Source organism: Phoenix dactylifera, chromosome 11 (assembly GCF_051530095.1).
Source record: "Phoenix dactylifera cultivar Ajwa chromosome 11, Ajwa_hap1_PhDact_Kaust_v1.1, whole genome shotgun sequence".
NCBI lineage: Eukaryota > Viridiplantae > Streptophyta > Magnoliopsida > Arecales > Arecaceae > Phoenix > Phoenix dactylifera.
The window spans coordinates 9,112,607-9,126,324 of record NC_143200.1 but is presented as its reverse complement, the minus strand read 5'-3'; the positions used below and the strand labels follow the sequence as shown (position 1 = coordinate 9,126,324).

The window sequence follows — 13,718 nt, the reverse complement described above, 5'->3', positions numbered from 1 at the left end:
GTAAGAGTCGACTCCAAGAGGTACACAAAGAAAAGGTCAGAGAGCATTTTATGGACTCTGAGATTCGAGTCGACTCCCGCAATACGCGAGTCGACTCCGAGACTGTGCGACCATCGACAGACAGAAAACCATGTTACTGCCTCTAAGATTCGAGTCGACTCCCAGACAGCTCGAGTCGACTCCAAGACAAGCTTCACGTCAAAAGGCAGAAGACCAACTTTCGGAAACTGAGAGCCGAGTCGACTCCAAGGAAGTTCGAGTCGACTCCAAGACTGGATGAGCCAAAAGACAGAGGATCGGGAGTTCGGGCTCTGAGATTCGAGTCGACTCCCAAGACAGTCGAGTCGACTCGAGTGGACAAAATTCAAAATTGGATCCACGGACTTCTGTGGATGAGCCGACTCCAAAATTGCCAGGTCAGCTCCAGAAGTTGGCGAGTCGACTCCGGGTCAAGACGAGTCGACTCCCAGTCGTGACGGCAACTTTAATTCAAATTTGGAACAGTTGCCGAGTCGACTCCGGAAAAGCTTGAGTCGACTCCCGCTACAGCCGAGTCGACTCCTGATCGCGCGAGTCGACTCCAACCCACCAACGGTCATATTGTCAGGCTGCGCAGAGTGTGCAGAACGGACAGAAAAAGCAGTGTAACGGCTAGTTTCCGTGGGGGTTGGCTTAAATAGCCACAGAAGACTGTAGCAAGGCAGAAAACAACTATTCCACTCCAAGCATTCAAGCTTTCAAGCTCTGCAACGTGCTCTTCAACGAAAAAGGGGAAGATCAGCATTTACTGCAACCAACTACATCTTCCCAGCAATTAAAGCCTCCTCCTCCTGCATTCAAGTCGACTACTCATTCGAGAGGAGACCGGAGTTCAAGAAGCCATTCCTCTACTTCAGCTTAAAAGCGTTTGAGGGCTTCTAAACTCCTCTTTTGATCATATTGTTTTACATCTGCTTTTGAGAAGCTTATTTTCCTTTCTTTCTATAACTTGTATTTACTTGGTTCAATCGGGGGATTGAATCAAGGGGACTAAGGTTGGTTGGTGAGCCAAGTTAAAAACCAACGTGTATAAGGGTTTGATTGTGAGCCCGGGAAAACAATCGGGGTTGGTTCTAGTCGGTGAGCCTGGGAAAACCGACCGAGTTCGTTGTGAGCTCGTAAAACAACAAGTTTGGTTGTGAGCTTGCAAAACAACCGGCTGTAATCCAAGGGGGTTATAGTGAAATTCCCAAGTGAGACTTGGGGAGTGGACGTAGGAGCAAGGGTTAGCTCCGAACCACTATAAAACCTTGTGTTTGTGATTGATTGGCTCTTTTCTTCTTACTCTCACATCACTCACAGCACTTAGGATTAATTAAATAACTTGCAATAGTTTTTAATTAATCATCCATAACGTTTTAAATATCTAAATTAATTTTAAAACCCAATTCACCCCCCCTCTTGGGTTGTCTATCTGGGCAACACAAACAAAACCCAGCATCCACCCCTCTTCTCCTCCATCCTCCATCGGTTCAAGCCCTAGCCGACTCTTGTCCCTCCTCTCCGGTGCCGACCTTGTCCCCTCCTCCTCCCTCCTCTTCGGTGGCGGGCTCCAGCATTCGGCGTCCTCCGCACACTGGCTCTCCACCCTCTCCTCCAACCGCTTCTCTCGACGAATTTCCGACCGAAGGTATGGTAGAACTCTCCTCTCTTGCTCTTGTTTTGAGAATCTCTTGTTCTGTTCTAATTTCTCAGTTTTTGATCTGGTGATAGGTAAGGAAGAACCCTCCCTCTAATTTCTTGGTTCCTGTTAAACGATGAATTTGGTTTTATTGATGCATTTTCTTCGGACAGTTTTTTTTTTTTGTTAAAAGAATCACAAACCAAATAGCAAAAGTGATTTCTTTGTTATTTGAAACTTACAATCATAGGATGTGCCACTAGTTGTAGATGGATGAAGAACGTCTCACAATTTGCAAATCTTTAAAAAAGGTATCTATCTTCGTATCAACTTTAGCATCTATCTATTGCTGAATGCATGCCTCTCTCTCTCTCTCCAATGCCTCTATGTTTTGTTTCTCTACTTGCGCTTCCAATTCTGCCACTTGTTTCTCTAACTTCACTGCACATTCCTTCGCTTTCTAAAGTTTCTTACTTTGTCTAGAAATGTTGTCATTAGACTTGGGATGCCATCCACGTCAGTGCTGGTATCCAGATTTTGGACCAAGAACACAAGCCAAGTGTTCCCCCAAAGTTAAAGGAGAGCCACCCTCTTCTTGCTGGGTTTCACGACCTCCTATAACTGGGTCTACATTCAATGACATACGGCAAATAAATTAAATGGACTAGCATTCGATAAGCCAAAAATTAGCATATTTTTTATAATTCTTGTAAAAGAACGGTAGTTTCCATGGCATTTTCAGCCTGGTGATAACTCAAGTTCCATTAAGCCTTTATGAGTTGCGTTCCAAAATTCTGTTATAAAAGTTGGCGCACCATCCTTTGTCTATTATTACACAATAAATCAGTAGAGCATGCCACCATTTCTATGAGGAAAAGGAAAGCAATTATTATAATTTTTTACTTATAATAAATTCTACACCATTTCAGTCTTGACTTGAGTAAATGGTTCAGTGCTAATCCTATGAGCTGCACTCTTCTTAATCCTCTTTTGCTTATGTTTTAAGGAGACTTTCTAATCAAGATTAAAGGACATAAAAATAATAAATTATTAAAATGATTAGTTTACAAAAAAGCAAAAGAAATCTAATACCATATCTAATCTCTTACTTTGAAGTCATTCAATTTTCAGTATTCCATTAACATTTTCTAGTCATCTTTAGTCACACCATCAGATTTATTTTGTACTCTCTCCTCATAAGTGCTATCATTCTCTATATATGTATGCATGTCACAAGTTGTACCTCCATTGCACATATACAGAATTAAACTAAAATAGTATCTCTTTCTTGCACTCATGAGGAATATTGAACTTTTGCTGATATAAAACATATATATAGATGAACAGCTTACAAAAATGCAAAACTGTAACTAATTAGTTTGATAAATCCACTCCCAAATTATTCAAAATGAAATAATATAGAACATAAAGAGGCATCTTGTGTCACATCCCATCCTTATAAATTTAAGGCATTTGCTTCCAAGTGTAATATTTGAAAGGTATACATGATCTACATATTACTCCAGCATCACTGATAAAGAACTGGCAGTTGTTACCTACAGCTCTTCCAAGGGTTGGAGAGATTGTTATGTCCAATTTTTCCTCCTCTTAGTCTCTTTGCAAGAGGAAGGTTACGAGTATGTCCATGCACAACTCTTTCTTAGATGAGGAAGAAGTAGCTAAAAAAGAAAATTAAAAATGAAATGTAATTTTCCAGCATATAAAAGTATTAATTCCATTATTTTTCTTTAAAAAGAAATCAAATATTGTATTGTATACACTCGCTTTCAAGAAAACCATGTACATAAAATGACGTGTGATACTCCACCCTTTTCGTGAACTAGGCCTGGTCCATTGGACCGGCCCAGTTGAGAAAGGTTTGGCCTAGACTATTTGGCCCAAAGGAGTTAGCTCAACGATGACAAAAAAAAAAGGGCATGTGCTGTGCACGTGTTTGGAAAGAAGAGGATTCTTGATGGAAGTCTTCTTCCTATTTGAGTTGGTCGGATGGAATCCGACTCCAGGTCGAAATCCGACTGTGGCTGAGCTCTATTTAGAGCTCCCTCCTCATCCCTATTCCACCACATCGGAGAACTTAGATCCCCGATTGAGGCCGTTGCCGGATTCCTCTTCGATTTCCTCCACGATCATTAACTGTGTCAACGCCATTGCCATGGCCAACCGTTGCCAAAAGCCAAATAAGAATTCAGTAACTTTGGATTGGCCCCTCTCAATTCTATGGCCCTTGAAAGCTTTGATTCTGGCCAATGATCGCCAGATTTTTGTAAAGAATCGGATGTCTTGTTTTTCCCTATTTTTGTGAAAACCGGTGCCTCTTTTCTTTTCTCTGGCCACCAATGTCACCGCCTCCTAATATCGGACACTTGATCGGCTCTCTGTCCTCCCACCGACCCTTCTTAGCAAAGTAATGGCCGACGATGAGAGACCAATGGCTAAAAACAATGAAAAAGCTTCGGTTCCCCTGTTTTTGTTGGTTTTAGACACTACCAGCTGCCAACCATTATCGGTCGCATGTTGGCCGGTCGTGGATTTATGACCCGAGGCACTATCTGTAGCCACCCTCTTTCTTCTTCTTTCTTTGTTAGAGAGAGAAGCTTTCTTTCTCTCTCTTCTCTCACTTTTCTATCTTTTCTCTCTGATGAACTTTCTCTTTCTACTTGCTTTTTCTATAGATGTTGGATCCGAATATGGTACCTCTTTCTATGATTTTGGATCAACCCTATGAAAGACTCTGATCCATAGCCGGCGGAAGGCACGCCAGCTCTCACCTTGGCCCTTTCCGAATATTGTTAAAATTGCTCACCCTAATCTCTATCGAAACTTCTATATCCTAGTACGAGTATGATCAGATAAATTCTGCTTTGATAGAACCGACTAGGATGTCGAGCACTTCCACTAGGTCAGTCATATGAGGGTGGTAGAATTAAGGTTTCTATTTTTAGAATAATCATGATAAATTCTAATGAGAATATAAATTTTCAAATACCATGATCTTAGAAGGATTTTTTTGAAATTGATTGGAATGATACTTTGCATTCACTCGCAAGATAAGTAATATTTCACTTTTTCTAAATTTATTAGCAATCATTAAATTATTATATTTAGAACTTTTGAGTGATTATATTCATGATGTATGAATTTGATGGATAGTATATTATTATGGAATATGTTATTTTGGAATATTATGATGATATATGATCATATTATAGATATGATTGATTGATTATAACACAACATAATTTTAGAACTGAAATATGAAATTTAGAACTATTTGAATTTCGACCCGGTTATGTTGAAGACCCCGCCAATGCGGGCTAATACATTGGCACATGATTTGTTTTGAAGGATGCATCCAAAATAAAGAGCAACATACAGCATGCATATGTACAATCCTAAAGGGCTTTGCTTCAAGTGGATGCGCAGCCAAGCCCCAACGTTACCACCTCTACTATATATTAATATTGTTGTTGTCATCACCTCCAGTCCATTGTTAGTGCTCTTGCGACCACTATCGTCGCCACCATCATTATTACCTCCACTATGCCACCATCAAACCTAGCTCCCACCAACACCATTGTTGCATCCACTATCTCGACTACAACTACCACTATTTCCATCACCATTCCCATGGTTGTTTTTAAAAAATAATTAATTATGCAAATATTTATATTTTTAAAATTAAAAAAATATAAATAATTATTTTATTTTAAAAAAATGAAAGTGATGCCGAATAAGCATCTTCACTTAAAATTTATTAAATCAGAATAATCAAGCAAGAAGCCAAGAACATATGTAGCAAGTGAGGAACGTAATTAAATATTTGATGACAGTTGGGCTAAAGAGGAGCTTGGGGGGTGGGGAGGAGTTATAAATAAATTGGAGTCAGGTTAGCAGCAACGGGCACTGCATGCAACTAATAATGGCATTAAATAAAAGCCAAAGTGGTGGGACGCTGGGACTCATTTTTGCACAGACCTCTTGGGGGACACAAAGGCAGATGAGATCCGCTATTCCACCAATGCTTTCATGGAGAAACGGGCCCCTTTGTCAACCAAACATTGCACCTTTCGCTGTTCTCATTTCAATTCTATTTCATAGCAATTATTTAAGCTCTTGTATCTGTATTAGTTTTAAAAATGTTCTGGATTTACACATGAATCCCTCCCTCAATTCTTTATATTTTTTTATGTATTCACGAAGTTACATTCGTTATCATTTAAGTCCTCCTTTTAACCTACATTAACCTTGTTGTGGTTAGGAGTTGCCCGCATTTTAGAATGACCTACATAAATAATAATTTTTGACACCATGAGAGCTATGGATTTAAGTACTTTTTTTAAGTCCATATGTAGATTTATGGACCAGGATTCCTTTCTCCCTTCTACTAGCTTCATCTCCAATCTATTCTTTTCTTACCTTCTTTTTGTATGCAAAGATCCAATATTACATTTTAAATCATTTTAGACAAGCATTTTAAGAAAATATCGGAAGATGGAACTTCAAGCGTCAAGTCATAAAGAGATGAAGGGGCCTTTGCTAAAGTGATGATTGTTAGTTCCAATCATACTCAATTTAGATCAAAAGTCGTATATGCATTGAGTTTCGTGTTCAGATTAACTAATATGCAAATCTAAAAGAATTAGTTAGAAAGCAATATGCAAATTTATGGTCCAAAATTAGCTCTTTTTATTATGGAAGTTTTGGTCTAAAAGAATCGAACTATTAATAATGTAACCATTGTTGGTGAATATTCTATACTTCATATCAAGTTTGCTTCATTAGATGATAATTAAGGACTTGCCTAACATGGATCTTATAAGTTATAATTTCAGGAATTGGTATTTCCACTACTGCGAGATAAAACTATTTCCTCTAGCACTAAGAAAGTTAGTAAAAATGCTTGTTTCGAAGAATATTGATTACATATTTTTTTTTTAATATTAATTAGTTATAAATTAAAGAAAGTGTGTCAAAATTTAAACTATCTAAGCTTTCAACTAAACAAAATTATTACACTAAATTATTTTGGGACTTGTGTTTTAACTAATTAGATAACTAATATAAAAGATGTTAATTTATCGTATGAATCATGCTTTGATTAATAAAACCAATTACATGAGTGCTATAGGACATATTAGTTGATTCATACAATGAAGAATTTAATTATTATGAACAAAAACAAAATTTCTAAGGTTTTTTGCAAAAAAAATGTCCCCTTTCATTATGATATAAGTATAAAAGGCTATTTTTATTCTTTGTGCGAAAAAAATATATTTAGGACTCTATTAGACCATAGGCCTTATTTTAGATAAATGTTCATTATACAAGTCGATGCATACTTCAAAATTTTTTAGTAAGTATTTAAGATAATAAGGACATAGTGTTCTAGTAAAATTCAAAACAAAATATTTTTGAAAAAAAGTAAAGAAGGCAAATCTTTTCTACAAATTCAACAGTTAAATAGCTTTTTCATGCAAAATATTTGAATTTATAAATAACTCTGCATATTGTGATTGATACTCTCCCTCCAATTTATCTTTCTTAAGAAATCTATTTTGAGGAAAAAATTAAAGGGCTCTAATATGAAACATTTAGGCAATATTTTTTCAAGTATAGAACTTGGTCATAACCCCTCTTGCTCCAAAATGCTTTGGATTTAATTTCAATCTTCCATAAAAAGCTTTCACCCCATGGTGTTTTTGTTATGTTTTCTCCTCAGACAATTTAACTTCTATCATGTTGAGAACATCACTTTACTCTTTATTATTTTAGTTGGATTGTTAAACTATTAAGTTATAGCATAAATTGCTCATCTAGATTACAATGATCTAACCCTACATTTTGAAAAATGAATGCAAGACAAAGATTATTGCAAGCTTATTAGCTGGATCTTCAATTGATCCTAGAAAACATGAAAATGTAGATGTTGTTAAATATATATATATATATATATATATATATATATATATATATATATATATATATATATATATATATATATATATATATATATATATATATATATATATATATATTATAAATAGCTAGATCTCCTGACCTTAAATTAATTTTTTTATAAAATATGAATTCTATGGAACGGAATCCAACATTCTTCCACTTGGATCATATTGACGCCATTTGTCAATGTGGATCACAACTTGACGGGATCCCAATATAGCGTCCTAGGACATGTTGCATCAAAATTTTTCAGAATATAATTTTCTTCTAGCTAGAAGAGCACGACCAGATTGGTTTGTTGTCTAATGATATATAAAATACATCTAATAATATAAAACATACATAAAATGGATGCTCTCATGTAGCCTCTCTGCCTGGTCGAAAGAAATATTAATAAAGTAGACATCGTAACGCCAAATTTGTACGCATTTATTGCTGATCTTGTCTTATGTGCACCTTGCATTATCAGTAAAGGCTAATTGGACCCAATAAACAACTCCCGAGCCAAATCTAGAGTTGCATTAATTCGACGAATTTAACTCCCATCTACATGTGTATCGGAATACGAGACATGGTTTAGTTTACAAGTTACGATAAACACAGGAATGCCGCATGATCAGACACCATGCATAATGGTTGTTGGATCATGTAGATATGCAATCTTTGATAGTGTTGAAAATGAAAAGATATCTTAAAAAGAGAAAATGCCTTGATTTGTTTTCATTTGCTACGAAAGTGAACAATACTGTATCTACCAAAATTGTGAAAGCAAAATGTATGAAATATTTTGAAAAATGAATGCATGACAAAGATTAGGAGATATCTTAAAGTATTTAAAACAACTAAAGATTAGGAGATAATTTTTTTTTTAATTTTTTTTAAAATTCAAACTCCAACAACTTTTACACCCCTCATATATGTTTCTTATTATTGCCTTATGCTTCAAGGCCTAACTCCCAATTGAGAAATAGTTTCCTATTGGATAGGCCAAGAAATCTAGCAATGCTTGTATAAGTATGGGTCCATCCATCTATTAGCTTAAACCTTTGGATCAAATTTTAACATACCAGGGCCTATGATCCTTCTTGATCCGTTTTTCCAACCGATAGGTATTGGAGAAATAGTCCAATATTGGATAGGTTAAAAGGACTTTAGTCGTGCTTATAAGCTCATAGGCCTATTTACCTATGCTAGCCACCTATGCTTCTGGCTTTTTAGATGGAATTTGCTATTGGGTCAGATTTTAACACTCTTTGTGCTAGCCCTTTCTCTTTTCCAACCTCATGCTTCATGCCTTCAGACTCCTAACGGATTTGCCTATCAAATGGTTTTTAGAAATAATACCATATTGGATTGGTGAATGGCTTAAGTCATGCTTATATATTTATAGACTCATCAGCCTTTAGGTTGAATTTTGACACTCCCTATGCTAACCACCTATATTTCTCATTTTTAATATCACGATTCAAACCCTGTCAAGACTTGCTCCCTCTAACTATTGACATTTGACCTAGTATATTTCAGAAAAAAATTAGACTACAATTCCATGTAGAAAACTCTTTTTAACTGTTCCTTGGATATGTTTCTTGTCATTGTTGAGTTATTAAAGGAAAAAAATTGTCTTAAAAAGTGAAAAAAAATCCATTAATTCCAAAGAATAATTTTAATAAAATTTTCTTCTTTTCTTCTCAGAAAACTTGCGGGTGGCAATCAAAATAATAACACAGAGGAACCTCTGCACGATTCTTAGCATCATTAGAAGACTATTCTATGTTCCAGTTTAACAGTTGTCTGACAGAACGCCAAGTGCCTTCCAAAATTCTAAGCAAAAGAAAATCTAATTAAGAACGTCGTCAGGGCATAAAAATTTGGAAACTGGCATTCTTCCAGGCTTGGCAGATGGGGCACGTATCAGTCATCGATTCGCAGTCCTTGCACAAGCAAAGATGCCGGCAGGGGAGCAGCACAAAAGTTACCTCCTTTTCCCCGCACACCTTGCACGATCTCCGCCACCGGAGCTCCTCTCTGCCGCCGCAGAAGATCCCCCCCGCCGCCGCTACCGCCGCCTCGTCCTCGAAGCAGCACGACTGGGCATCATCAGCCGGGAACGGGGCGCCATCGCTGTCGCCGTATCCCTCCTTGGGCCGGCCACCCCCGCAGCCGGCGGCGTTCCGGAGGAGGACTTGATCCAGGGTGGTCCTCAGGCTGGCGGCGATGGCCTCGTTGTTCTTGGCCATGTTGAACCAGATCTGGCTCTCCGCCTCGACCTGCCTGGCCTTCTCCTCCAGCTCCGCGTTCCTCCGGCTCACGCTCTCTAACTCCGCTTCCTTTTCTTTAAGCCTCTTCTCCGCCCTCTGCTCCAGGATCGACATCAGAGCCCGGCAATGCCTCTTCCGCGCCTCCTCCAATCCCGAACGAAACTTCTCGCTCTAATCTCGCAAAGAGCCATCACGAGATCAAGTTTAATTCGCTTTCACATGCAAGAATCGAATCGCAGGAATAGATTCGGTACCTGGAATCCGATGAGGGCGTCGATCTCGAGGCTCTGGTGGTCGAGATGAGAGACGAGGTCCTGTACGAGTGGGGGGATGGCCGGCAGCCGGCCGCTGGTGGAAGTGCCGGCGGACCCCTGCAGCCGGCTCTGCTCGTAGAACAGCTGCAACCCGGCATAGTTTGGGTTGATCACGGTGGCAAATCGCATCTGTTGCTGCTGCTGGTGGTTGTTGCAGTGGCCAGCCTGGGGTAGAACCATGACTTCGCCGTCGTCTCGACTCCTCTTCCTCGATCCAGAAGCATTGCGTGTCAGCTCGCTCTCCGGGTCGCTGATCCCCGCTCCATTAATCAAGATCTTCTGCTGCTCTCCTGCAACCGTCATTAATCCAAAGAAGCCATTAAAGATCATAATGTCGAGAGACGAAGAAGTAGGGAGGAGGAGTGGCTTGCTCACCGAGACGGACGTGGGCTTCAAGGAGGGCGTTACTCGGAGTAATTACGAAGAGGGAGTCTCTATCTCTGTATATAAAGAAGAAGAAGGAGACGGGAGAGAGGAGTTAGAAACAAGAGGAAGGAAAGGAGGATAAAAAACCGAAACTCTCTCTCCCTCTCTCTCTCGCTGTCGCTCTCGCTCTCTACTCAGTGGCTCGGATTACGAAACCAAAAGAAGCGCCCCGCAAGAAAAGAAGGAAACACCCGGTTTAAAGGAAAGAGAAAGAGCAAAGAAAGAGAGAAGGGGGGCATGAAATCTAAATCCTTTTCTTCCCTTCTCTCCTCATGGCTCGAGAAGGTTTCTCTCACCTGCCGCGGTAATCCGGAGCGAAGGCGCTTGAGCGGTTCTGTGCTTCCACGGCCATTACGGTGCTGCTGTTACTTGTGCTCTTCTAAACAAGTCCACAGCGAGCAGATTCGGAGGCAACCACGGCTCTCACCACCTATCCTCTTTTATACCCAGCCCACCTCTCTCTCTCTCTCTCCCTACACGACCGTTCGTCCAGAAAAAGGAACGGACTGGCCTATTTAATTCGTTCAATTAGTAAATTGGAGAAAGGAAAAGGAAAAACTATATTTATAGAAGAAAGGAAGGAGTATGTTTCGTTTGGGTGGGGAAAAGTGATGAGGGGCAACGGGCGGTCAAACGGGAGAGCCGGAGGGGAGGAAGCGCACGAGAAACCAGCTGAAAAGTTTGGTCAGGTCCCCTCTCTTTCCTTCTTTCCTTTCTAAATCTTTGTTCTTTTTCTAGGCTACTTACCTCTTCTTCCCCTTCTCTCCTTTTATCTTTCTCTTTGTCAGTGTTCGCGCGTCCAATGCGACGGCCTTTTCTGTGTACCGTATTAACCCTTTCTTTACTGTTCCACTGCACCAGACTTTGGTTTATACAGAGGATGGACAAGACAATGGCCATATATATCACGTACTGCTTGGCTTGGCTGCAGCTCCTCCACGGCAATCAATCAATCAATCTTAAGTAGAAAAATATTGGTCTGGTTGAAAGATTTTAATCTGCTGTGATGATGATCTTATTGGAGTCTTTTGGCGTTGCTCGAATAAATACTGGTTGGCCGGCGTACCTGCTCCATATCCGGGGACTCTCTCGCTCTCTCGTCTCTCTGACGGCTTCAACAGGATCTCTGTGACCGGAACCTACTCATGGATTTTTACTCGGTTAAAAACTTTGATGGTTGTTGTTTTCACCGTCAGAGTCCAGGGCCGACGCAAGGATGACGACGAGGGAGAGGCGGCCTGGTACGTAAAAAATAACTTTTCCGACTGCAACAGGACTTGGGTGCACGTATCTTTGTCTAGAACTGGGTTTACGGTGCCAAGACGTTTTGGGATCCAAGAGCAGTAGGAAAGAATTTGAGAACTGGAAAAAGGTTAGCAAAGAGTTTACTTTGATAAAAAGATATCAAGAAAAAATAGAAAAGCCGAATCAAATATCTTCCTATATTCATTCATGAAAAAGAAGAGCGTGGAAGGAAGATAAATAATACCAACTAAAATACCTAGTCATTACTTTCTCTTTTAAACAATATGCCAACTTCACCGTAAAAGATAATATTACCTACCGAGTTGGCCAGGGACATCTGGGATACCCCTTCTGCTCTTGTAGCGTCCATATATATTTTCGTATCCTGGGTGTCCCACCTCCTGGCTTCCTGAAGGTGAATTTCGATGGCAATATGGCTGCTGATGGGAGAGACGGAGGTGTAGGCTTCGTCATTCAAGATCATGATTACAGACTAGTGGCGACGGGAGAACAGCGGATCTTCGATTCGTCGGTGGTGTGTGCTGAGCTCCGAGCCGCCTGAGAGGGCATATCCTATACGAGACAGACACTTGGTGCAGACCAGATTATTCTTGAGGGCGACTCGGCCACTGTGATTAACTAGATCAGGGGTCGGGGTCGTGTAGGTGAGGGTAGGCCGCTGCTTCTGGACATTCGCAGACTCTTGCAGGCATGTGACACCTATCAGGCTATACACGTATACAGGGAAGTGAATTGTGCAGCTGATTGAGTCGCTTCCTATGTGGCTCACCATTCTGGAGGCTTTGTTTGAAGGGAGCGCGATACAGTGCCAGAGTTTCCTTTTGCTTTGTTATTTTCAGATTTTGTTGGCCGTATCCACATCCGTAGGATGTGAACCGCGTTGTACCAAAAAAAAAAAAAGTATCATTAATTATAATCCATGAATTGGGACATTAATGGCAATTAACAAACCATTTGGCCTGTCAAAATTCGTAAATAATTCAAGAGTTTCTAAATAGTTTTTGGATTTTTTTCCCATTTGACCATGGTTCAATAGAGAAAGGGAGCGCATATGTTTCATATAACGTCCAAGACTTGCAAAGCTCTTACGCGTCCGCGTCAGAGCAAGTGAAACTACAGGTTAGTCCCTTTGTACATCTAAGAATGTGAAATTACTATATGCGCTCATTTCTTTGTGAACACGCATCTTATAAATTAGGAGAGATAACATAATTATAAGTACATTTAAAAAACATGGAATTTCAAATAGTATTTTAAATTGGCAAAACAAATCAATGAAGTAATTGAAATAGGAAGAAGTGTCCTTCGTGTCAAGTACGATATTGGCTTTACCAACACCCTAGTATCTTTCTATTTGAAAAATTTAGAGAGAGGTATTAGCTTTTAGAGCATTATGCATATGTGACCATAACAATTGTTAGAAATTTGTAAGTTCCTATAGTTAAACATAGCAAGATTGAGATGGGTTTTCAGAAAAAGCCTTCGTAGGTAACATTACGTGCATTAGCATATGCCAATTTCTAGTTTGAGCACTCTGATTTGATTGCATCAGCATTTTTTCACTAACAAAAAGCAATTATCCAAAAAAAAGAGGAGGAAAACCCAAAAGAATATGCTGTTTCCCCAGCGGAAATTAACATAAAGTTTCTTAGCATCTAGGCTAAAGTCATCGTAATTCTTGTTTCTTTCTCTAAAAAACATGCTAATCCCATCCTCATCATCTTAAATGCAAAATAATAAAAGACTTGGCAAGATTCTCAGATGTGTACAAGCCAACAAATCCAGTCCTATATCTTGACGTGTATGTTATTTTAG

The 13,718-nt window shown here is 39.5% G+C and overlaps 1 protein-coding gene across 1 annotated transcript; it reads right to left on the bottom strand.

The window, feature by feature from the left end:
* Nucleotides 1-9,283: 9,283 nt before the first annotated feature.
* LOC103721484 (putative BOI-related E3 ubiquitin-protein ligase 2) lies at nt 9,284-11,373 on the bottom strand. Its single transcript, XM_008811725.5, has 4 exons — nt 10,934-11,373; nt 10,587-10,651; nt 10,152-10,501; nt 9,284-10,068 (listed from the first exon to the last, which is right to left on the bottom strand). Exons 1-4 carry the CDS (start codon nt 10,987-10,989, stop codon nt 9,493-9,495), a joined length of 1,047 nt encoding a protein of 348 aa, XP_008809947.2. The 5' UTR covers nt 10,990-11,373; the 3' UTR covers nt 9,284-9,492.
* Between the last annotated feature and the right edge of the window lie 2,345 nt (nt 11,374-13,718).

Excerpts from the sequence above, each read along its gene's own strand:
- LOC103721484 (XM_008811725.5), bottom strand. The coding sequence starts at position 10,989 with ATGGCCGTGGAAGCACAGAACCGCTCAAGCGCCTTCGCTCCGGATTAC. Across the intron at positions 10,502-10,586 it reads TGAAGCCCACGTCCGTCTCG|GAGAGCAGCAGAAGATCTTG; the intron begins GTGAGCAAGCCA and ends TGACGGTTGCAG. Across the intron at positions 10,069-10,151 it reads ACGCCCTCATCGGATTCCAG|AGCGAGAAGTTTCGTTCGGG; the intron begins GTACCGAATCTA and ends TTGCGAGATTAG.